Genomic DNA, 24539 nt, shown 5'->3' on the forward strand with positions numbered 1-24539 from the left:
GGAGGATTCGTTCCTTCCGTGGTTTCTAGGCAAAGAATGGGCTGAGAATCCCTTGGAATGGCTAAATTTAGCTTAACAGACTACCAGTTTTCGCTCAATTGATCAAAATAGATTCTAATCGATAATGCCATTAATCAATTTTTCGTTGCATACTTGGATCTACCCCGGATTTGTCTTGTCTTGCCTGCAGTTCTAGATCTTGAAGGACTGAAAGTTGAAAACGCACATTCAGTTCTTAAGTGATACGTGTCTACTTTTAATTTATAAAATCTTAGTTTATTTTTATCAAAATTGTGCTTTTGCACTTTTTTTGCGCGCTATGGCAACCTTAATTTTGGATTGGCATAGAAGTTGATGGCTTCAAGTACTTCTCGACTTCGCTAGTTCTCCAGTAAGACGTAATGGTCTTGGGTTGAGTCAAGAATGTCACACCAGCCTTACCGTAGAAGTTCAAGTCTCCCAAAAAGGAGCCCTTGTTTCCAGTGAATGAGAACATTGGCAAAGGCACGGGAATAGGAACATTAACACCTACTTGGCCGCATGCAATGTTCTTTGTGAATTTTTGGGCAGCAGCACCTGATTGAGTAAACAATGCAACACCATTACCGTATCTATTGGAGTTGACCAATTCGATGGCCTCGTCAAAGGTGTCGACATTAACGACAGACAACACAGGAGCAAAAATCTCCTCGTCGTATGCGCGCATACCAGGCTTTACACCAGTCAAAATTGTTGGGCCCAAGAAATTTCCCTTCTCAAATTGTGGGTCTGTATGTTTAAAGTTTCTTCCATCAAGGAGAACCGTAGCGCCAGCCTTCTCGGAGTCTGTGATGATTTCTGTTGCTCTTGAGACACACTCGGGATTGATCAAAGGACCCACGTCGGAAGTGCTGTCGAATCCAGATCCGACCTTCAACTTAGCAGCGTCCCTTGCAACCTCCTCGACCCATTGTTGAGTTTCCTTACCGACAGTCACAAGGACAGAAATGGCCATACATCTTTGACCGGCTGCTCCGAAAGCAGCTCCGTTAAGAGCGTTGACAAAGTGGGCTTTGTCTGCATCAGGCAAAACAATCAAATGGTTCTTGGCGCCCAAGTTTGACTGAACTCTCTTTCCCAAGGAAGTACCCTTTTCGTAAATATACTTTCCAGCTTTGTCGCCACCCACGAAGGTGATAGCTCTCACTCTTGGATCCTCAAGGATCTTGTTCACGGTGTCGTGTTTACCATGAACAATGTTCAACACTCCGGGAGGAACACCAGCCTGGGCTGCCAAGTCGGCAATGACCATAGCTGCACCTGGAACTCTTTCAGAAGGCTTGAGAACACACGTGTTTCCTGTGACCAAGATGAGTGGCAAGGACCACAAAGGCACCATGGCTGGGAAGTTGAAAGGACAAATGGAGCCCACTACACCCAATGGTTCGCGGACCATTTTCGTCTCCATATCAGCCGCAACTTCGAGCGAAGAGGCCATGAGATCATTTGGAGCATTGCATGCTGCCTCGGCAACTTGCAAGCCTCTGAGGACGTCACCCTTCGCATCGGCGAAAGTCTTACCCTGTTCCAAGACAATCATACCGGCGATTCTGTCGTGGTTTTCCTTCAACAACTCGACGAACTTGAACGCGATACCCTGTCTCTTGATAATTGAGTAGTTTTTCCAGGATTGGAATGCCTCGTGTGCATCGGTGACGGCCTGTTCCAACTCCTCGGGTGTCGACTGCGGAACCTTGGCGATCACCTGATTGGTGGCAGGATCATGAATGTCGTACCAAGTTTCTGACGCAGATTTGACCAATTCATTTTGTGCAAAGCTGGGAGTCAAGTAGGGCTCCGATCCCTTATCTGTGTGTTTTGTGGGGTAACTGGTCACAGAGGAAGTGAGAGCTATGGTGGAGAGGCGGCGCGAAACGGCGATCGACCGCGACCGGACAACAAAGGATCTAAGCATTGTTGGCAGATCCGTTCGTGGAGTTGTCGGATTAAATATGGACGGTGTGTGGTAACACTGCAAGTGACTGGAGAATAAGTCAGAGTGTGAGAATTCGCAGCCATAGCGGGCTTATATAGCTGACGCTCGCGAGTCCGGGTCCGAATTCCCTAGACCTCTCTGCCGGACACAGTGCTATTGTGCATGAAACAAGATCCAATAAATGCAGCGTGGGATGTGAAATTCGACACAATCAGCCTATTGGAGATTCGAGAGTTTCAAATTACTGGGATTACTTGAGGCCACTTTGTTTCTGGCACCAAAACGTGTGAAATTACGTTGGTTTTGGTGGATCTGGAAATTAGGGTCCCCGCATCGACATTCCTAATTCATGTGCGCGGCTATAACTCACATGGAAGTTGCCGCCAGTGGAAAGGAATCCGACATCCGAAATTGTGGATGTGAAAGGAAAAATCTCGGCCAAGTGGCTGCAAGCAATAACCTTTGCAAGTTTTGATAGGCGTTTGATACAGATCGGTGTGTCTGTGAATTGCGCTGCTGCGCTTTACGTGGTTGAGATGTTGTGTATGATTTCCAGGTACGGATGGTACAACCTATTTTGAATAGTGAGTTTTCGCGATGCCACAAGCAAAGGGTTTTTTTGAGTTCATTCTGTTATTGTACTTTATCTTTTAAATTGTAAACATAAGGTATCTTTTGGTGGCAGAAAAATCAAACCTCTTGCTTAATTCACGTGGTTGATTTGCAACTGCCTCAAAAGATACCTGGAAATTGCATCAAGAGAACTGACCCGAGTCAAAATCAGGGTTCATGTATACTTTCGAAACGAATGAGCATAGCCTCTTATTGAGACCTGTTTTCTCCGCTAAAGAATAGCTTTCAAACAACAATTGTAGAGATCCATTGTACAACGCAAAACTTCTCTAATCATTCTCTTTTTTATCTAATACATAATTCTAATGTTTACTTGATCCAAGCATCATAATACAAATCCAACAAACATGAAGAACTCCATGCTTGAGTTGGACTCGAATCATTACACATCGATCCATCTTTATTGGTGAGCTCAGTCAAACCAGCCCATGGGCTCTCGCGAATCCACTTGCGGTGACCGCGAAGTCTTGCATTAATGGCTTCGAGCACATCCTTGTTGTCACTCTTTTCGGCCTTTGATCTGAAATAAAGGAAGGCTCTGATGAAGTAGCCGAAACACCAGACCCACTCAGGGCCTTGGTGATAGTTTCTTCCCTTAGAGGTGGCAAAATCATCACTGTCATCACTGTTGTGGTAGTCAGGTTTGTAGTTCCAATCCGATGGATCCAATGTTCTCATACCAACGGGTCCGCGAATGACTTCGTCGGCCATTTTAATGGCTGCTAGAGCGTGCTCGGGAGTGAAAAGCTCAGGGGCAACACACATCGAAATGGGGAAATTGGCTCTCAATTGATAGTCCTCATAAGGCTCTCCGCATCCATGAATGTCTTTGTAAATTCCTCTTCTGTTCACCAATAAAGCATCGATGACATACTTGTGATCATCAGAGGCGGAAAGGGGAACGTAGAAACATCTCTCGAAGTTGTCTTGAACCAAGGACTCCCACTTTTCCAAAGAAATTTTGGAGCCATCTGGTTTCTCGACATCCAGGTATGGGAACAAGCCCTTTTTGTTGAGCTGATTGACAAATCTCAAAGTACTCTTAAGAAGACCTTGCAACTCCACATCGGCACCATCTCTAGGTGTACCTGGTACTCCCTTGTTACCAGCTTTCTCGCTCTCGCCCATCTTGTCCATCCATGTGCCACAGTTGGTTCTGGAGCCACCATGAACAAGACCCGTTTCCCAGTCTACATAAACCTTGACATTGAAACCTTCCGATTTCATTTGCGAGTCAAGATTTGGTCCGGCATTGGCTTCTCTGTAGGAAATTCCCTTAGCGTGACGCGACAAAAGCTCATACAAAATGTCTCTGATTGAAGTTTCGTAACTGAATGCTCTTTCATCTTCCCATGAGACCCATGTGTCATCCAAAGGAAATCTTCTCAGCACCTTTTCATCCAAAATCTTTTCTCCGTCTGGTGCATGAAGAGCATACTCCTGAACAGCTTGGGCGAAGAACCACACAGCGTCTCTAGCATTGTATCTTGGGTTTCTACCAGCGTCCAACAAGTTTGGAATCAAACCATGCTTGAGTGTCTTAGCAAAGCCTAGGATATGTTCTTTAGCGTCATCAAATCTACCTGTGACAAGAAGCAAACCTCTGAATGCGATGAAAACATCTCTTCCCCAGCATCTCATGTAACTGTTACTGAAATGAGGGAGACCAGCAGCCATGGCAGCAACCTTTTCTGCTGGAACCAACGAAGTGTTGTTCATGAAGCCTACCATTTGGACCGAGGTGAGGGCCAAACTTTGAACAAAATTGGTTCCAACCTGAATATCCTTGGTCATCAATCTCATAGCTCTGAAGCGTACAGCTTCATACGAAATTCCAACAATAAGTGCAAAGTAATGAGGTCTCAAGAAGTAAGGTACTTCTCTGATAGCGTCAATTCTGGACCGAAGCCAGTCTTGGAATTTCTTGATTGCCTTTGAGTCCTTAGCATACTTGTCTAAACGGTTGACTACGAAGTCTGCTGCCCACAATCCATCTCTCAAATGGTTACAAAGAGGGTGTGCTAAATCATTCTTCCAAATGATATCCTTGAGGATACTGATCCAGCCTTCGAGGCCCGCGTAAACCAAGTGACCATAGTTTGGAATGTCATAAGTTCCATCAGTGCCACTGCTTGCATCTCTTTCTTCAGGGTCACACTTGTACAACAAAGCATTCAAATCATACAAATTCAAGTCCAAAGAGGCTTCGATTGCTCCCTCCTTTACAAATTTGTCAAGAGATGCATTTGCCTTTGGAATCTTAGTGGAGAAGACAGCAATCGAGCCAGGTGCAAAGGAATCTGTGACCCTGATGACGGAATCTTCGCCATTCGTCTCAACTTGAGGGAACTCGAGTTCAACTAATTCTGTTGGGGTACCAAGAAGAATCTTTGGGTCATCTTGGAATTCGCCGGTCTTCTTCAAAGTGTATGCAAACTCGGGTTTGACTTCTGTGCCTTTCAAGTCGACAGGCAGCAACACTTGATGTCCGGGGTGGCCTTCGAATTTTGCTCTTGCAATCAAAAACCAACCAGTTCCTGTGATTGTATTGTATCTTTGAATCGTGATATATTGGCCTTCGTGGTGGACATACATCTCTTGATCTTGGTAAGAATCATCACTTTCGGAGGAAAGGTTCTTTCTGACTTCATTAAGCTGTGACACGGCCTTCGCAATACCACTATTCTTGTCATAAGAGTAGGCTCTAGTCTCTTGAACAATGTCCAAAAGTTTTGGATAAGTCTCATCGTAGCCGAAGACGCTTCCAACTGCTGAGGAGCAAAATGCAACCAAGGCAGCTGTTGGCAAGGTATCCTCAACTGTTCTAATTTGTGAAGGAGTTTGGTTGTCATGCGAGCAGTCCATAAACAACGCGTGAGGAACTTGAGGAGAAAGCACCTTTGGAATCTCGAGCTCAGAACTGCTCTCCACATACTTGTTTGCCTGAGGCTCTTGTCCTGCTGGGTAAGCGAATTCATCCAAAGGCAACCAAGTGAGAGATCCAATAGGTCTGCCACCGTGCTTGTGGACCAAACGCGAGAGCTCATCGACATTCCAAGCCAGCATAGCCTCACGAATCAAAGAATTGATACCCAATCTTTCAACAAAAATTTGGTCCATTTGTTCCGAGCCTGTAAACAACTCTGCGGCGACATACAAATTAGGATTGACAGATCTAGCAGCATCTAACAAAGCCTCTCCAACATGAAGTGGGGTCGAATGACAGTTATCGAGTCTAAAACCATCGAAAATCTTAGCACACATTTTACTGTACTCGGTCATTCTCTTCCATAAGTATGGAGAATCTTCAGGGCCCTTACCAAATCTCAATTTAATACAGTCGCCCCAAATGATGACCTCTCTTCTGATATAGGCCTTGGATTGATTGGACGCAAAATCGACAAGAGGGTTTCCAGCCCAGATCCAACCGTTGTTGGCCAAAGCCCAGTTCTTTCCGGACTTGTCCTTGAATCTCGAGAAGTAGCATTCAGTGAGGGGGTTCTCCTTAGTGATAGGACCCAACTTTGGTCCATTGCCGTCTAATCTCAAGTAGCGAATTCTGTTTTGTGTTTGGCTCTTAATGGAAGCAAGATCGTCATCATACTGAGCGTACAAGCCAGCATTGATTTGGTCAATAATTTCGGTAGCCTTAGAGGTGAGCTGATCGGATTTGCAACCATAGACTGCCGAGAGGATACTGAGAAACTTTGTGGCATTGATCTTGTTTGAGAATCTGTCAGCAAAAACAACTTCACTGTTCTCGTTGGCTGTTTTGAGGACGAATTCAGACAAGCTCTTCAAATCAGACAAGTCGACAGTAGAGGGTATTTCTGCAGGCTCGACTTTCTCGCAATCATATTCTTGGAGTTCTTTGAGGATGGCTTCCTTGTCGAATACATAGTATTGCCACAATTTGAGAGGATCCAAGACATGGTGCTGAATACCAGTCATGATCGAATCCAAATCCAGCTCAGAGGAGAGTTCAGTTGGGAGGCCAAGTTCAGCCAATTTATCGGAGAAGGTCAAAAATGCACCATCGAGCTCAATAGCACTTCTCAAGTGTGGAGCAGTCTCGGCATTGTAACCACTATCAGGATGCTCACGGATCCATGCAGAATTGCTGGCGGTATGGTTGAAAACGATGTCAGTCATGGACAACAAATTGTGGCTCTTAAGCTGGCCACCAATGAATTTCACAGCTTCGTCATTGGACTTGAAGAGGGTCGGATCAAATTGTAGTTGGTCGAAAATGGAGTATGGGGAATTCGACTCGCCTCTGTGTTGCAACGGAGTAAAATGGATCATGTTGTAGCCCTTTCCAGAGACATAAGCAAACAAATCGTCCCATTTCTCGAGCGGACCGGCGAACTTGGACACGAGAGTCTGTATGTTGATGGCATTGAAGGGGAGGTACTCACCATTCAAGGACAATTGTGGAGGCACTGTGAAGTAGTACGTCTTGGAACGTTTTTCGTCACCATTCTCCGAGTACGTGATGTAGTACGAGAATGGGCCTGTGGAGTAGATCGGCACCACCACGGAGCTATCCTTATGGAAGGACAACTCGATAGGAAGCGCGCGGAACTTTGTTCTATCAAAGCAAGTATTGCTGTTTTCCGGAACGTTGGTGTGCAAAACACCGTTGCTAGTGATGGCCGAGCCAGCGTCGATGTGGAACCTCAAGTTGAAGATCGCATCTCCCGGCTTGTAACCAGGAAGCGGTCTAACAGCAGGAAGGGTCAAGACACCGTTCAGCACGGCCTCGTTGTTACAAGGCTCGCCATATTCCGAGAGTCTGAGAAGAACCGTACGTGGCATTTTGGGAGAGACGTTGTTGGGTAATTAGCTATAGGGAGATCGCACTGAGCACTGGGTCGACAACTGATAAGAGAGCGACACTGGGAGGACGAAATTAGAACGAGAGCAGATACAAACGAGCTAAGATTAAGTGAACGAAATTACGGGAGGTGGGGTTTTTCCGACTAAGAAAGGCGCAAGTGAAAAACTCCGGTGGTTACGAAATTTCACTGTCCCAGCGGTGCTTCTGCTTGCTTATATATATATAGGGCCTAAGCAAGCGCATTGTGCCGGCATAGACAGTGCGACCGATATCCAATTGAGAGGGGCCCCGCTCGGCAATAGTTTATCCGAATGGACTACACGACGACACTTTTTTTATTCAGTTGCGTTTTTGTTAGTTTTTGAGTTTTTGCTTTCACATTTTTTGCAATTTGGTTTTGGTTGTGGCCCGTGTTCGGGTGCATTCGCAGCTATTCCTTGGTGGTGGAAGATTAATGAGTCCTCTCGCAAAAGGCTCTATGCATGGAAGTAATATGCCCCATGGGCAGGCCAAGAGAATGAGCTGAGCAACGATTGCAACCCTGTATTGCGACACTCGGATTTATGCGACAATGCGCGGAGATAGCAGAGGAAACATTTTATTTCGGAGTGTCAAATTTTAAGTTTGTCTAAAATTTCTCACCAACTTTTGCCAACGTTCTTTGGCCTTGTCTCATCTTAACTGCGGGGGAAGCGGGGCACCTACCATCGAATCACTCGCGCTGGACACTAGCTCGTATCAGTGGTCGACATGCGTAACGGTGCCGCCAAACGATGCGCCGAAACGCGGGGTAAATGTGTCTCCCATTTGAGAATTTTTCCGGCTTGTATTTGAGACAGCTATTTCTTGATTACTTTTATGCTCTTCATTGAAGTAAGCCTTAAATTGGGGGGATATACTATATAAACTTGGGTAAGGTGACAATGGAGATGGTGATCATTTGTGAAATTCTGTGTTTGTATTTTCTCTAAACTTTTTTTGTTGCTCAATATTTAAATGCCGTTCCGTTTTTCTTCATTTATTTTCTTCATTTTGTGATCTTTTGTTTTCTCCATCATTCTGTACCAAATGTCAATATCCACAAACATACCCTGGCTTCAGATGCACACCTCATTAGGGCTATTCTTCAAAACACCGCAAAAAAGATCACACGAAACCGTATTTATACAGGCAAGATCTGGAATTTTGTCTTCCAATCACTTACATTAATCATCAACACAGTGAATTATTTCTCACTTTCCATTTTCATAGAATTACCTTATCTCCGGAAAACTCATCTCAGGAAACAAACACACCAGGTTTTGGGCTACAGACCATCTACTGCCCCCAATCTTGTCGCAAATCTTATCGATGAAGACCCAGACATCTTCTGTTACCTCAGGCGTCATTAATATCCTTATCGTAGTACTCTAACGAGATGCCCACCAAGGTCAGTCGTCCCAAGAGATACCACTGCTCCTACCCAGATTGTGAAAAAAGTTACAACAGACCGATTCTTCTACGACAGCATGAAAACTCCCACACAAACGAGCGCCCCTTCAAGTGCACGGAGCCGGGGTGCGATAAGGCCTTCTTCAAGAAGTCGAATCTAGATGACCATTCATACAGCCATAAGCCCATGAGCGAAAGACCTTTTGCATGCAGTGTTTGTCCCAAGAAGTTCATCAGTCTGGACAGGCTACGTAATCACGAGCTTATTCACACAGATCGCTTCAAGTGTACTCGAGACGGCTGCGATCGAGCTTTTGCCAGTCGCCACGGACTAAAGCACCACATAAACGTATTTCATGATCGTGTTCTTACATGCGACTTGTGCAATCGCAACTTTGGTCTGCCACGGCTTGTTCAACAGCATCGCTTGAAGGTCCATAGCGAGGCCTCTGCTTATCCGTGTTCAGTCAATGGATGCTACTCCATCTTCGCTAACGAAGCTAAACTCGTTGCACATGTTCAAGAAAAGCATCCAAAAAGCGAGTGCCCGGTCTGCAAGGAAATATTCGTGGGACCCGAATCTCTTGCTATTCATATGTCTGTTCACAACGAAGATGCTACTCTTTTATCTCAGTGTGGCATATGTGGCGATAAGTTCGTGAACAAGGCCGATTTGACCAACCACTCACGAAACGTTCATGGCTCTGAACTGGCTGACTCTGTATCTGGAAGTGCACTCGACTTGTACTTGGCTAAGTCTGAAAACCCGTCTCTACACGGTTTTACGAGAGGTGGCGATCAGAGAGTGCAAGTTATTGCCGATGAATCTTCTCGTCCAAAAACAAGGGGAAGAAAAAAAATCATTAAATCCCTTCCTGCCCCAAAATCTGGTTCATCAGTCATTAGTATTGTGACTCAAGCCACCCGAAAAGACGTTCACGTTTGCCCTTTCGAAAATTGTCATAAAACATATGTAAGGCGATTTTTTTACGACAGACATCTTCAAATACATCATGGACTTATTGACAATCCCGAAAAGATGAACAATAGTGATGTGACCACCACAAACGATACATTTCAAGACTTATACAGTAGTGTATAAAAATTATAGATTAAATGACTCAAATGACCAACTGAAGGAACTATAAATGAATGTAAATTTCGAGAAGATATGAGTATCTGATTAAATTACAGGTTATAAATATTCACCGCCTGCGTCTCTTATCATTGGACTCACCACCTTCCTCGTACAGTCTTTTGTTCAGTCTTTGAGAGCTATCGCTCGACTTTGCACTTGGTGGAAGATTTGATGGAGGTGGTAAAGAAGGTGGAGGCAAGGGCCCAGCAGAAGGTGGTCTTCTGCTTGTCTCATGGGCTGGGCGAGTTTTCGCTCTTGATGCTGCATTGTATCCCGCTGAAGAATTTTGATTTTGGCCGCGATTGTCGTTAGACTCTCGTTGACCAAAAGTGCGTGTAGTCTGAGACCGATCTCTGCCACCTGGATTGGCACCATCTCTAGGTACCGAATCACGAGCAGATCCCCGACCAAAGCTGCGTTTGTCATCATGACCGCTGACCGAACGGCTGCCATCACGGTAGTTGTCACGATAATTGTTGCCGCGATCACGAGCACCCTCGCGATAAGTGTTGCGATTGTTGTCTCTAGTATCGCGAGAACTATCACGGCCGGTTCCGCGATCGTTGGCTCGTGAGTTCTGTGTCATTTGAGGAGGTGGAGCTTGAGGCGGAAGAGGTTTTCTTTGCTGCAGAGCAGAATCCCTGTGCGGTGTGGGTGCTCTCTGAGGGGGAAGTGAGGCCCGCAGTTGGTTGTCTGAGCTTCTTTGCTGAGGCACAGAGCCTCTTTGCGAAGTCTTTGCATTTTTAGAATCACGCTCCAGCAGATTCTGAGGGCGCGAAGGTGCTCTATTCTCCAGAGGAGCTTGCTGAGGAGGTAATGGTGTTCTCTTTTCCAGCGGTGCCTGTTGAGGCGGCAATGGTGCTCTCTTCTCCAGCGGTGCTTGTTGAGGCGGTAAGGATGCTCGTTGACGGCCTTGGACGATCCTTGACGTAGGCACATCAGCAACCTGATGAGGTCGCGAGCCTTGACCTCTCGCATTTGTCGGTGTATTAGTTCTAGACACGGGAGCCGCGGGACTCTTGGTATTTTCTCTGCTGATACGTTTGGCAAAAAGATCTGTCGAGTCCGGCTCCTGCTTTCCAGGTCTTGTTGCCTTCTCTTCTGTTGCACGGTGTGATGGCGCAGGGGGTGTATCTCTGGAACTTCCAGTCCTTGTGGATTGTGGCCCTGTTGGAGTGGATGGCTTTGTAGCTGTATCAGTATCAACAGAGCCTGTGTACATGTCATATCTTCCCCGAGGGGCTGTACTCTTCAATCTCTCAACGTTTCGAGGACCAGTCGGGACCTTGTCACTGTAATCAAGAGAGGCAGCTGATGCCTGTGAGTTCTTATCACTAATTTGGCGGCTGTGTTCTTCTGCTTCGAGCTTGTCTTGCTCTTCCGCATGTTTTCTCGCCTCAGCAAGGAGAAGTTCCTGCTTCCGCTTTTTAGCTGCTTCCTTATCATCTTCAATGCCTTTCCGTTTTAATTTTTGTTCTTCTAAGTCCTGATCATCCATGTCCATGAAATCCCACATATGTACCCACTTTTTCTCTCTCGATTTCACATGTCCTATCAAAGCGGCAGATGACAATTTCAAGTCATCTCTTGGATCAAACTTGGAAACATTTTCGATCAAGTGAGCTATCTCTTCACAATGATCTTCCACAATAGGGTAAATGTTAAGCAAATTCTTCAAGAATGTGATCACATTCATTCTAGACATATACGAAGTCGAAACGAGTGCCCTCGATATGTCGCTAAGGATCGTTGCGTGGAGACAGAAAAGAGATTTCTTGAATGAAGCAAACAGAATTTCGTTTTTGTGCACGTCACTAATGACGGATTGATTCGACAGTTGAGTGAACTTTTCTTCGTCTCTCCACGAGTCAAGCTGTTGTAAAATAACGGAAACAAAGAGACCTAAATTTTCTGCTTCTGTCGGAGTAGAAGTGAATAAGGTTGAGAACAAAATCTGACTCTCGAAAAGCTTCTCGATACAGCTCAAGAGCGAAAAGTTGGGGACTCTTAGTTCATGGAGTTTAAACAAAATCTGAGCACAATAGAGTGCGTCGAAGCAAGAATGAATAGCACGAGGAAGCAAACATACTCGCAAAAAGTCATGAACATTATTTTCTAGTTGATCCAGGGTAAACCACGAACCATTGTCCTTACTCAAAAACTCAAAAATCTCCAGGCAATGCTTCTCATGTGTAGACATTTGCTCTGGTATTTCAGTCATGATTTTTTCAATGCGTTTTATATTGTCTTTAATCGGAGAGATTTTCGAAGCGTCCTCGCCCTTGGAGTTCAGTAAAAAGGATAATTCCTCGTTTTGTTGGAATAAATTTGATCTTAATTTCTCCAATTCAGAGTTGTACAAATCTGCAGAGTAGTTTATATCATGGAGGTCAAGTTTCCAAAATGTGTAAAACAACGATTGATCAACTGAGGCGATGTCGAATAGAGTGGGATCTATGTCAGTGAGCCCAAACTCTTTAGGAAGAAACTTCCGCCATAACTCAAAAGCCCAGGAAACAGAAACACCATATTTTTGCATCAAAGATGCAATCGAAACGATGCTCAGAATATCTTCACAAAAGAAACTGAACAAGGAGCAGAGCAAATGCAAAATAGCACTGACTTCGTCTCGCCTCGATGCAAGCACTTTCAAGTGAGAAGATGAAGAGTCATGCATTATTTGCCGATCCAATTTACAGATTAGAACAAACAATTCGCTTGCATAGTTGTCTGTCAAGAGAGTTTGAGCGAGTATTTGACCCGATTTCTCCCGTTCGTATCTCGAATCCCCAATAGTTTTATAAACAATGTTTGCTAAGGATGACTGACAACGGATCATGTTCACTTGCAATTGTGTCAAATTTGTGATCGCTTGAAAGCCTCCCATTTTGGATATCACCTCCTTGAGAACGAGGAGCTCTGAAATGTCTTTAGCATGGAATGACTTGACGAGGTACTTTATGAGAGAATCTAGGTCAATTTTGTCAGGGTATTTTTGAGAAAGCTCACCAATAAAGGATGCAAGAGACTGGATCCATCGACGGTCATTGAGTCCGTTTTCCAGAAGACTTGATCTCCCAGCAGCAGAAAGTCTCATAAGGATAGCGAGCGTCAAGTTATCCCAGCAATAATCTGAGAAGTAAGCAGCTGTTTCAACAATCAAGGAGTTCAAATTTTCATAACTCTCAAGTTGCTGAAGAATAGTCAAATAACAAGGAAGTGGGTTGTAAATGCTAATGCTCGCAAGCTTTTTCATCATTTCTGTCACATTCTCTTTGGAAAGACGTTTCAAAGTGTCTTTAGTAGCTTTCTCTGCTTTTCCAAATGAGATTTTGACGTGAGAATTGTTACGAGCCATGACTTGGTTGAGTTCGCCATATAGATTGAACCTTTCCTCACTGTCAAACAACCGGAGAACGCTGTAAGCTTTGTCTACCACCACTGGATTATCTTGAAGCCAACCGATATACGGAAAAATGTAGTTGCGGTAATAATTAAACCACATATCTTTATTTTCAGGAGATGCATCTTGCGAAATGTCGTGTGCTATGATTTCGCAAATTTGAGTGAAATTCGAATGGCTCGAGGCGAGAATTGGCCCGAAGAATTTGAGAAACTGATGGGACATCGTCACCAAGTCATCTTTCGAATAACAGATGGGAAGACCATCTGCCCAATTTTTGAAAAAATAGACATATCTTTTACCATAGTAGCTTTTGATTGTGGGCTTGAAGCAATACTGGGTGACAAGAGGGATGTTTCCAATGGTCAATTTGCCCCTATTAATTGTAGAAACGTCTCTTCCTCGCTGCAAAACTGACACATCATGAGCCGATAGTGGATTCATGTGGCAATAGAGCGGCGAAATTAAAGTGGCGAGAACTCTGTTCAATAAGCTAGCAACCTCTTTGTCAATGTGGGCCAAAAAAGGGTACTGTGATAACATGAAAATACTGGGCCAATACAAACCATTGGCTAAGAATACCTTAAATAATTGTAATTTCACATTCAGTTTAGAAAGCGATTCAAAAGTCTGAGGTTCTGTGGTGTTTTTCTCTTGGGTACTCTTGACTTCACCCTCGGTAGTGTTGTTGTCATCGTCGTCCTTGAGCGGAGCAGCAAGAGCCAATGCATTTGCGCTTGCTCGGAAAACTTTATTTTCCAAGTCGCTCAAGTATGCTTTTTCGAGAAGTTGCATTGTATCGTCAGCTGGCGGGATGCGATTGTAAATTGAGCCGAAACTGATGAAGCCAATTTTGATGAGGATGGCAACGAGAATCTTGAATGTTTCTGTGAGTTCAATGCCGGGGAATTTCTTCAATTTCAAGATAATGATGTTTGAGGCTGCAGTGCAACCTCCATGGTTAAGATTGTCGAACCCCAGTAGACAATCTGCTTCAGTTTGGGGCCACCACAAGGATTTTTTTAGGAATTGAATGATAAATTCATGATTGCCGACTAGCATATTGATGAATATGTCTATGATCAAGTCAAGCACACGGTTGGGATCAAGTAGGTAGTGGCCAATGAGCTTATTGACAGCTTCGACGGCATACTCCACAAGATCAATATTATGTGGATTGGAGAGAATTTCATCCAACTCACTGACTATCAACGAGTAACCCTCGAACTCTTCGTGAAATAAATTGAATTTCTTCTGTGTGTAGAAGTGATCTCTCTTACTAGTATTACACTGACGCGTAAATAAACTACCCTGAAGCAATCCAGTATCTATGAGGGTGCTAGAGCTAATATGTGTAGCAAGGACATTTTGATCCAACAAATTTTTGTCTGCTATGCTTTGGAGAAGTGACTTTAGGTTCTCTCCTAGAGGGTATACATCAAAAACCTGACAAAAGATGACTTGTAACTCGGCAGACAACAACGCCCGTTTCAAGAATTCAGAAGCATCATCTACGGTTATGCTTTCCTCTTCCACTGACATGAGGACCTCGGTGAAAATGCTATTTAATTGGGATGGGAATGATTGTGACTCCGCAGATGTCTTGACAGCATCAAGGAGTATTTGAGAGCCTGAATTGGCAAAGTCACTCACGATTTCATGGGAGCAATGCTCATATGGAGTGGGCTCGGCCATTGTAGCAGGTATGGCCACTTCAAATGTGTATTGAAGTAATGTAGATATGAGAACTGCAGACTGGTCTTTGTATGGGGGACAATCAGGACTTATTTCGTGAATGATGGTGAAATATTAAAAGAATAATAGCGTAAACGTGATTTTTCACTTGTGATCAAAATTTGAATCATTTTTCAGCATTGTCCACGTTTATGATGGTGGAGACTGCTCGTACGCTCCACGGTTATCAAAAGCGAATCAAAATATGTTGATATCAATCCGAATAGAAATTCGTTCATTCATTCACTGAAACTTTAATGATTGGTCACTCTCTGCCGGAAACTAGCTGGTTGAGGGGGTTTCAGCTAAGGATCACAACTACAAGCCAAGCTATAGTCAGCGCAAATCTAACAATATATCTGAAATAAATGTCAGCGCAAAAATAGCTCGATTGAAAAGTACAAAAAAAAAACGCACTATAGCAAAAGATACCACATATCTCATCACTTTTGAAAACAGTCAATACATAGATCATATCGAACAACCCGAACCCAAACAACAAGAAATCCGAGATAGTTTAGTGGCTAGAATCTCCGCTTGTCGCGCGGAGGACCGGGGTTCAATTCCCCGTCTCGGAGCGCGCAAGTGGTTTAGTGGTAAAATCCAACGTTGCCATCGTTGGGCCCCCGGTTCGATTCCGGGCTTGCGCATACTTTTTTAGCATTTTCTTCTTGTCCGGTTATTTTTGTCCAGACAGGATTCCAGATCAACTCCTTCCTCTTTCAATACCTCTTCTATTATAAGATCGTTACAAAAAATACTGGAGCCACACGAACCAAAAAAAAACCTCGTTCGTTTCCAACTTTCCCACACGTGGCCCTCCATCCACCCTAGCATTTAAATAGCATCCATCTCTGCTTCATTTCTCCTATTCTTCCTTAACACGTCTTGTGGTTCCTTCACCCATAAAAAAAAGAGCACTTCCTTCCCCTTCGGAACCCACAAACCCCCAGCCTATCATTTCTCCAGCCAAGATGTATGTAGAAACTTTCACCACCTCCATCGACCCGCTTGTTCTCAGAAGAGACGACAAGTTGCCTGCTTTGAACACAGGTACCACCACATCGACACAAGCACCTTCCACCACAAACCTTGATCAGTCCAGCACAGCCACCGACTCGAGCCTGACGAGTCAGAAGTCTGCGGCGCCAAACCTGGCCAACCTTCCCCAGATGTCCTCCTCGAAAGCCGGTGGACTTCCTGGCCTTCCTACTCTCACTACCACCTCTGCTACTAGTGCAACGTTCACCACGCCAGCGATCGATGTTCCGTCAATAAAAAATAATCCGTTTATTTCTAGCACCAACAAGCCTCGAGGCACCGTTTTCATCGGCGTGGGTAGTGCGGTGGCGGCCGTGCTTGTTCTCTTTGGCTTGTACAACTTGATCAAGTCGTTCATGGCCTCCTCCTTGGCCAAAAAGACCGTCAACAACGAGAAGCGCTCGTACCAGAGATTTGCCGACAACGCTGCTTATAGAGACAACAATCGCTCGTCGACTGTGTTTGATAACTTGACCACTGTCGGCAGTAGATTGCCTCCTGGACCTGGCTCCTACACGGGCTCGCAGTATGAGGGAAGCAACTCGTTCTTCGAGCTGATGCCTGTGACTTCGCACCAGGACTTGACCAACATGTTCATTTCGCCCACCAGAGAGGTCATGACGGGCCACAGCCGCTCCTTGGCGGATAGTCAAGTGAACGTATCCACATTAGGTTCCGGCCGTCCTGGTCTCAATGCCATCGGTAATAGATCCTCGCAGCACATGCCCAGCATGTATTTCCATGAGGGAGCTAGCAACTCTACAGTTGGCGCTGGTGCAGTGCCCACCAGAACCCCGGAGAGAAGAAGAAGAGCCGTGCCGAGTATGTACTTGGAGGATCTCGTCGATGATGACTTCAACAAGCAGATCAGCGGAGAAAACAAGCCCAGTCCATGATTTCATTTTGGCGAAACCCCGATGGGTGACAGTACGTATGGTGATGCCATTGAAGTAACAAGGACTCAATGATGCAAACACAGCAGAACGTACTGGCCCATTGTGCATTTTTATTTAAATTCCTCTATTCTATCTTCGATAAATTCACATTTTATTCTGATTTCATTTTTTTTATCCAACTTTCTGTCAACGTTCCTATCTCTATCTTATCGGTAGTGCGACTAGCCTTAGATATACTGAGCGATGATCATCGCTCGCTTCTTGCACTCCAGTCGAAGAGTCGCCCTCGACATAAAACAGCAGCTTCTTGATCTCAATTCGTTGCATGTAGAAAGTCTTCCATTCAGAAAAATCATCGATGTTGCGTCTCAAACGTACAAGTCGCCTGTGCCTACAGATCATTCCAAACTGCCCTTGGTGATGATCCATGGATTATTCGGAGCAAAACAAAACTACGCCATGGTTGGCCGCACAATTGCAGAGAAGACGTCCAGACAAGTTATTGGGCTAGATATGCGAAACCATGGCGGCTCGGATCATGTCCTACCCCATGACTACATTCATATGGCCATCGATACGGAACAATATTTGCGGCAATTGGGAAAACCTGCAATACTAGCTGGTCATCTGATGGGTGCAAAAGTGGCAATGCTTGTTGCTTTGAAGTGGCCGGAGCTAGTGGAGAAACTAGTAGTCATTGATAACTCACCAGTCGCAAGTGCTCTCGACTCACAATTCACCCAGGATCTTCGCGCAATGTGTCATGTTAAGCTTGACTCCGAGTTGGCGAAGGTGAAGCTGAAAAACTTGAGAATTGAGGTTGATAGAGTGATGCAAGACTACGAGAAAGACCCAATGGTGCGTTTGTTTTTGATCTCAAACCTCAAGCCGCGCGCTAGCAGCACAGACACACTGCCAATAGACTTTCGAGTACCTGTCATGAGCTTCCTAAAGTATGGCGTTCTAGAGAAGATGGGAGAGTGGCCAGCAACAGAGGTCCAGGGTTTGAAATTCGAAAAGCCCGTCCTACTATTGAGAGGGTTTCATTCGCCCTTCGTTCCGGATTTGAAAGTTTTTGACGAATATTTCCAGGATATACATGTTGTTAATTATGACTGTGGACATTGGCTTGTGAGTGAGAGACCGAAAAAATTCGTTGCAGACATGATTGAATTCATTGAAGATTAGTTTCAATGCTGAAGAAACTATTGCTGCTGTTCCATTCAGGCGATAACAGAGGAGCTTTAATCCTTCTAATTGCAAGCTTCAAGGAACCCACTAGTTGGCCTCTTGCAATACCTCATGGACGTGTTCTTCGAAATAAGAACTCATTACGAAGAATCTTCAATGAAGTAGCATTGTTCATTTAGAATCATTTATATCTACAACGAGAAAATTAGAATCAATCTCATTTACAACGACAAAACTGATGTGGAACTCTCCTGATTTCAACCCTATAGGAATGCCTCTTAAAATAAAGAAAAAAAGGACCAATTTGCCAACCAAATTCTTCGCCATAACTCAGAGCACATCAAAAAATTTCTCAATAATTACGGATGGTGGCTCGGTCATCGTCTCACTCCAGCCGTATCTTCAGATGCCTGCGTGCATACTATCACACACCTCGATTAGTAGCTCCACTATATAAGGGAGGCATTGCGCACCTAATTACCGAGAGTTCAGATTCAAGCAAAACAATCCACAAAACCCCCTTTTTTTCTAAACCACAAGACCGCAATGTCAGACTTTGCGCCGCCCCCAACCAGTGGCGAGGACCTCAGTTTACCAAAGGCGACGGTCCAGAAAATCATCAGCGAGGTTTTACCAAAAGACATCGCCATTTCTAAAGAAGCCCGTGAGGCCATCACAGAATGTAGCATAGAATTCATCATGATTCTATCGACGCAGCTGAACGATATTGCCGAGAAGGAGGCCAAAAAAACCATTGCTTCCGATCATGTCATGAAGGCATTGGAAGAGTTGGGATTCCACAACTATCTCCATATCATCTCGCGGGTGTTGGACGAGCACAAGGAGATGTCGAAGGGCAAGGAGCGCAAAAACAACAAGTTTCTCAATTCCGGTTTGACGGAGGAAGAATTGTTGAAGCAACAGGAAGAGTTGTTTAAGAAGTCGCGGGCGCGGTTGCAAGGAGGAACCGCTGAAGAGGTGGAGTGATTCCATCGTCGTCATCATCATTTGTACACTAACATCCCAGCTAAGCCAGCTTTCACAACATAATCCAGTAGCTTCGACGGTTTCGAGGCGCAACGCAGTGGATGGTGCCTACAATCTATCCCACTCAACGAAATATGACTTACGTTCCCATATCATGCCATCCTGCCAATTGTATAAAGTGTAGTATTACAGGGTTTTCTCCCGACTATCATTCTGTAGATCGGAACTGGTGTGTTTCTGGATGAGCATGTCGAGCTCAGCTTCAATATCGATTGGTTCTAGAGACTCTTGTGGAGCATCCTCTGTATCGGGAGTCTCCATGGCCGCCTTTCTCTTCTTGTTGGACTTTCTGGACTTATTTCTTTTCTGTTTTATTTTCTGATCCTCGATGAATTTGAGCCTACAGTTTTCGGGATCCTGGAGTTGTTCCAACCGTAACGCCAATAGTTCTCTTGCCATTTGCCTGTTCTTGCTCTGTTCTCGCAGATGCTGAGAGTTGACCACGATTCCGGTGGGAATATGTGTCAATTGAACTTTTGAATTGCATTTATTGATTTTCTGCCCGCCTGGGCCTCCTCCCTTGATGAACTTCTCTTCGATTTCGTCTTCCTTGATGAGCCACATGGGCCGAGGAGGATAACGGACTTGTTTTAGAGGAATGAAGCATGTAGAGAAGCGGGCTCTTTGGAAAAACGGGGCCGATCTGTACGCTTGTACGGCTCCTTTAGCCGATCGAAAGAAAGACATAGGTAGTTCGAATACGAAGAGCGGAGAGCGGTGCGATATGGATTATGATAGGTCAATTTCGCAGAAAAACTTAAATTGAGGAGATTTCTGTCGAGTCAATGTTATACTTTGGCGAAAGAAGCTTCCGCTGATTGGCCCTAAGTGGTCTATGCCTCTCCAACAATTGGTTAAAAGACAACCTATGGACCACCAAAACGTGCCCGTGCAACATATCATATACACATGAGCATTACTATACACTGAGATCTACCACACTACAAAGATAGAATGAGAGCAATTCTGTTGCCATTGTCGTAGGGCCAGCCAACATTACATCACTCTTCTCTTGCAACTGATCTTCAAATCGGGAAATTTAACGAAAATCAAGAACTGGTCGGGAAACTCGATTGTCATCCATAAGGAACACCCCCCAAACGCCTCTCTTTGTTTCGTTCCTGGCCTTAACCGAATGGCACCTCATATAGAATGATAAGAACATTCACAAAGATCAAAGGGAAGCGCAACAACGTTCTGATGGCACCTATAAGCGTCACGAGACGCGATTTGATGGATGCATCTGCAGCTTGCATTCCATACTGGTTCTGGAACTGGGATTGCAGTGTCTGCAGCAGGCCCCATCCAATTCGATTCAAGAAACGGTCCTCGCTCAAAATGGCAATGCCATTGACGCACAAGACGACCACATATAAGAGTTTGCCCAAGCCAAACATGAACAACATGGCCAGTTAAGAATTGGTAATGGTGGATTGTATGTGTAGTGAGTGGTCACGTGGATAACAGTTGCAGGAAGATTTCAGTAAACTCGGTGGAATTTTGTGAGGTTGCAGGGAATTTATTGAAGATGAGGCTATGCTGTTTTTCATTTAATTTTCAATTCGGCGGTATTGGTAAAGTTTTGTCGGCAATACTCATTTGTGCTGATGGTGCATTGTTGTGAAATGAGACTGGGTTTCAAAATTGTTCGAATAGAAGGCGGATATCGTGAAAACTTAAAGTATTTTCTTTAAAAATTTATTAGCAGACACTTTGTCGACAATTAATGGACACTTCATTGACACTCGACAAGAGCTTGGCTGTATGGCCCATACCCAAACCTCACCAGTCTCTACTCATGAAAATCCAGAGTTCAAGAAACGTTGGTTGAAGATTTGATTTGAAACAAAACAATCGAAGCTTCCTACATAAAATCCACAATATCTCACTTTTTCTCTTTTTTCCAGTCTCCAATTGATCCATCCTACCTTTACCTACATATACACCCTATCCTCACTACACCTATACTCACTACTCACTACCTACTGGCTCCACTGTTTATTCTTCAACAATGGACAAGGAAGCACTTTTGGCCTCGTTGGCGAATACCCTCGATGCAAACCACGAGGTACGCAAACAGAGTGAGCAGAAGTTGCGTGCGTACGAGGAGTTGCCCGGCTTCACCGCCTATCTTCTTGATCTCGTGGTGGATCCGTCGATTTCGTTCGGTGTCCAGGTCTCGGCCGCCATTTTCTTCAAAAACAGAGTCAGCAACTTCTGGGTGGTGCCGGAGTTGAAGGGGGCGACCAGTAGATATGTGCAGCAGAACGAGAAGCCGCAGATCAAGTCCAAGTTGGTGGAGGTGTTGAGTAAAACGTATAAGAACTCTCAGCTTAGAGTGCAGTTGACCACGGCCATGAGCTGTATTTTCGACGCCGAGAAGTGGGAGGAGATTGTGCTGATCATTGAGCACTTGCTCAACGATACCGGCAATGTAGACCATGTGTTCACTGGGCTTCTTTGCTTGTTCCAATACACCAAGAGTTACCGGTTTGCGGGAATTGACTCTGCTGCATCCACAAACATTGTGATCAATGATATTGTCGAGAAGACCTTCCCTGCGCTTGAGCATCTCACAGAGTCCTTGTTGCAGAGTGGAGACTCCGCCCAGTCTGACGAGATGCTCTACCTTATCTTGAAGATCTTCAGATTCTGTACCATGGCCAACATGCCTCCATACATCGAGAACCTATCGAATTTGGGCAAGTGGTGTCAAAACTTGCTTGTTCTTATCAACAAACCTCTTCCAGACTACGTGTTGGCGGTCGAGGCCTCCGAGAGAACTCAACTCCCCCGCGTGAAGGCCATCAAATGGTGTTTTGGCGATATGCTTACTCTTTTGTGGCGTCATGGTGGTGGTATCAACACTAAGAATAAGAAGAGCGCTTTTGCAACCAGCTTCATCAGCGACTTTGTTCCCCAGATTCTCTCCACCTATTGGGGTATCATTGAAGAGTGGGCTACTGAGCAAAAATGGTTGTCCCAGCCCTCGCTTTATAACTTGATTTCTTTCTTGGAACAGATTATCGAGACTAATGCTTTCTCTCTTATCAGCGACAAGATCGAGGCCATCACCAGCCATGTGCTTTTGCCCATCCTTAGCGCTTCGCAACAAACAATTGAGCTCTATGAAGATGAACCTGAAGAGTATATCAGAAGATTTTTCGATGTCGGTAAGGAGAATACTACTGCAGACACTGCCTCAATCAACTTCCTTTACAGATTGTCGACTGTAAAGTTTGCCTCTTGCGGAGCTCCCATTTTGTCAATCATAAATGAAGTCTTCCAAAAGAGAGCTGCAGACAGAAACGATTTGAAAATCGCTTGCCAGACAGAGGGAGCCCTTCGTATCCTTGCTACTATCTCCTATAAGTTGGACAAGAAGAGCAGTCCAGTCAAGGGCCAGGTCGATCATCTCTTGCACTCAGTAGTGTATCCCGAGCTCTCCGAGGCAACGCTTTCGAAGACACCCTGGCTCACAGCCAGAGCTTGCGACACCATTGCCATCTTCACATACAAGTTCACAGACCAGAATGTATTGCAAGACATTTTCCATGGGGTTGTAGCTTGTTTCCAACAACAAGAGCATTTCCCTGTTCAGTTGACCGCTATTGACGCCTTGCGCACATTGGTCGAAGAGCAATACGTTGCCATGCAAATCGCACAACAGGCTCCCCAACTCATGGGTACATTGCTTGACATGTCCAAAAATTTCGAGAGTGATATCTTGACGTCCGTAATGGATGTTTTCGTGTCAAAGTTTGCGGCAAACTTGGAACCGTATGCCAATGAATTGTCATACAGACTCGTGGAACAGTTTCTCGCAATTGCTCACCAGATCTTGGAGCAGACTTCATCTGGTGCCAACATCGACACTGACCAGGAATACCAAGCTCTTGGTATCTTGAACACTCTCACATCCTTGGTTGTCTCGATGAACGCATCTACTGAGGTTGCTGCGTCGTTGGAATCCACTGTCAGAAATGTTATTACATTTATCTTGCACAACTCGATGGGACTGTTCCTCGGAGAGGCTATGGAAATGGCAGAATCTCTTCTTTTTAGTACCGGCAAGATGTCCCCCTCGCAGTGGGAGATTTTCCGCGAGACTATTTCTGCTTTCGACACATATGCGTACGACTACTTTGATTTGTTCCACCCATATCTTGAGGCTGTTGTGCATAGCGCATTTGCTTCCCCAGACATCACGATGGACAGTCCTGATGTTCAGAGCTTGTTCAGAGTATGCTTCCAAATCTTAACAGGAGAGGAGGTCGACCCTGTGTTCGCCAACCTAGCTTTCGAGCTCATCGAGTTTTCGATTTTGAGTTTAGGAAACAAATTTAATTCATTCTTGCCCAACTTCTTGCCTCAGATTTTCTCTGTGTTCACGGAATTGGATTCTAACGACGCGTTCGATGGGTTCATGTTGCACCACTTGTCTATTTTGAGAATCTTCTTCGCCTGCTTGTACGTCAATCTGTCGTACACATTGCAATTCTTGAACGAAAACAACTTCACTAGTTTGTTCTATAAGTTGTGGCTCAAACACAGCGACGACTTCCAGAGCGTTTATGGCTGTAAGCTTCAAGTCCTCGCTGCGCTTTCGATTGTGATCGACTCTGATTTGAACCTCATTGTGGAGGATTTGGTAGGAGAGACCGTGAACGTGCTCATTTCAAACCTCGAAAGTTTGCCTCATGCAATCCGTGCGAGACAAGAGCTCCTCGACCGCGAAAATGGTACCAGACCAAATAAGGACTTTGAAAGTGGACAAGAAGAAGGCGGTGAAGAGGATGATGCTGATTTCTACGAGGACGATTTGGAGGCCGATGAGGCCGAGCTCGAAGCATTGAAGCAAACGCCAATCGACTCAATCAATGTCTATGAAGTCTTTGCCGATAAGACCACTGCCACACAGCAGAACGACCAGAACCGATACCAGATTGTTTTCGGAAACCTTGATGAGTCTCAAAAAGAGATTGCCATGAGAATCATCAATATTAATCAGCAACAAAAGAACGCTGCAGCTCTTGCGTAAGCAGAGCATTGTATCATAAATAGACAATCAATTCCTGAACACGAGTAATTGCCCGACGAGTCTAATAATTAAACAAGTCAAACAGATGAAAATGCTTTCATTAATTTCTGTAGATCATGAGACTGAATTCAAAAATATAAATAATATTTGGTGTTGTCGCTTCCTCTTT

The 24539-nt window shown here is 44.8% G+C and overlaps 10 protein-coding genes and 2 non-coding genes across 12 annotated transcripts; 7 read left to right on the forward strand and 5 right to left on the reverse strand.

Moving 5' to 3' along the window:
• Window positions 1-328: 328 nt before the first annotated feature.
• PUMCH_004319 (uncharacterized protein) lies at window positions 329-1954 on the reverse strand (the record flags this gene model as incomplete). Its single annotated transcript, XM_063023259.1, has 1 exon — window positions 329-1954. The coding sequence occupies one exon, from the start codon at window positions 1952-1954 to the stop codon at window positions 329-331; it is 1626 nt and encodes a 541-aa protein (XP_062879329.1).
• A 963-nt stretch (window positions 1955-2917) lies between these two features.
• Window positions 2918-7426, reverse strand: PUMCH_004320 (uncharacterized protein; the record flags this gene model as incomplete). The annotated part of the gene is made up of 1 exon (XM_063023260.1): window positions 2918-7426. One exon carries the CDS (start codon window positions 7424-7426, stop codon window positions 2918-2920), a length of 4509 nt encoding a protein of 1502 aa, XP_062879330.1.
• Window positions 7427-8865: 1439 nt separating this feature from the next.
• Window positions 8866-9981, forward strand: PUMCH_004321 (uncharacterized protein; the record flags this gene model as incomplete). Its single annotated transcript, XM_063023261.1, has 1 exon — window positions 8866-9981. The coding sequence occupies one exon, from the start codon at window positions 8866-8868 to the stop codon at window positions 9979-9981; it is 1116 nt and encodes a 371-aa protein (XP_062879331.1).
• Window positions 9982-10084: 103 nt separating this feature from the next.
• PUMCH_004322 (uncharacterized protein) lies at window positions 10085-15115 on the reverse strand (the record flags this gene model as incomplete). The annotated part of the gene is made up of 1 exon (XM_063023262.1): window positions 10085-15115. The coding sequence occupies one exon, from the start codon at window positions 15113-15115 to the stop codon at window positions 10085-10087; it is 5031 nt and encodes a 1676-aa protein (XP_062879332.1).
• A 545-nt stretch (window positions 15116-15660) lies between these two features.
• On the forward strand, window positions 15661-15732 carry PUMCH_004323. The gene has a single exon. It is a non-coding gene; the product is annotated as a tRNA-Asp (tRNA).
• Window position 15733: 1 nt separating this feature from the next.
• On the forward strand, window positions 15734-15804 carry PUMCH_004324. The gene has a single exon. It is a non-coding gene; the product is annotated as a tRNA-Gly (tRNA).
• A 324-nt stretch (window positions 15805-16128) lies between these two features.
• On the forward strand, window positions 16129-17091 carry PUMCH_004325 (uncharacterized protein; the record flags this gene model as incomplete). Its single annotated transcript, XM_063023263.1, has 1 exon — window positions 16129-17091. One exon carries the CDS (start codon window positions 16129-16131, stop codon window positions 17089-17091), a length of 963 nt encoding a protein of 320 aa, XP_062879333.1.
• A 243-nt stretch (window positions 17092-17334) lies between these two features.
• PUMCH_004326 (uncharacterized protein) lies at window positions 17335-18279 on the forward strand (the record flags this gene model as incomplete). The annotated part of the gene is made up of 1 exon (XM_063023264.1): window positions 17335-18279. The coding sequence occupies one exon, from the start codon at window positions 17335-17337 to the stop codon at window positions 18277-18279; it is 945 nt and encodes a 314-aa protein (XP_062879334.1).
• Window positions 18280-18828: 549 nt separating this feature from the next.
• PUMCH_004327 (uncharacterized protein) lies at window positions 18829-19269 on the forward strand (the record flags this gene model as incomplete). Its single annotated transcript, XM_063023265.1, has 1 exon — window positions 18829-19269. One exon carries the CDS (start codon window positions 18829-18831, stop codon window positions 19267-19269), a length of 441 nt encoding a protein of 146 aa, XP_062879335.1.
• Window positions 19270-19455: 186 nt separating this feature from the next.
• PUMCH_004328 (uncharacterized protein) lies at window positions 19456-20016 on the reverse strand (the record flags this gene model as incomplete). The annotated part of the gene is made up of 1 exon (XM_063023266.1): window positions 19456-20016. One exon carries the CDS (start codon window positions 20014-20016, stop codon window positions 19456-19458), a length of 561 nt encoding a protein of 186 aa, XP_062879336.1.
• A 440-nt stretch (window positions 20017-20456) lies between these two features.
• On the reverse strand, window positions 20457-20726 carry PUMCH_004329 (uncharacterized protein; the record flags this gene model as incomplete). Its single annotated transcript, XM_063023267.1, has 1 exon — window positions 20457-20726. The coding sequence occupies one exon, from the start codon at window positions 20724-20726 to the stop codon at window positions 20457-20459; it is 270 nt and encodes an 89-aa protein (XP_062879337.1).
• A 614-nt stretch (window positions 20727-21340) lies between these two features.
• Window positions 21341-24370, forward strand: PUMCH_004330 (uncharacterized protein; the record flags this gene model as incomplete). The annotated part of the gene is made up of 1 exon (XM_063023268.1): window positions 21341-24370. The coding sequence occupies one exon, from the start codon at window positions 21341-21343 to the stop codon at window positions 24368-24370; it is 3030 nt and encodes a 1009-aa protein (XP_062879338.1).
• Between the last annotated feature and the right edge of the window lie 169 nt (window positions 24371-24539).

This window comes from Australozyma saopauloensis, chromosome 5 (assembly GCF_035610405.1).
Source record: "Australozyma saopauloensis chromosome 5, complete sequence".
NCBI classification, from domain to species: Eukaryota; Fungi; Ascomycota; class Pichiomycetes; order Serinales; family Metschnikowiaceae; genus Australozyma; species Australozyma saopauloensis.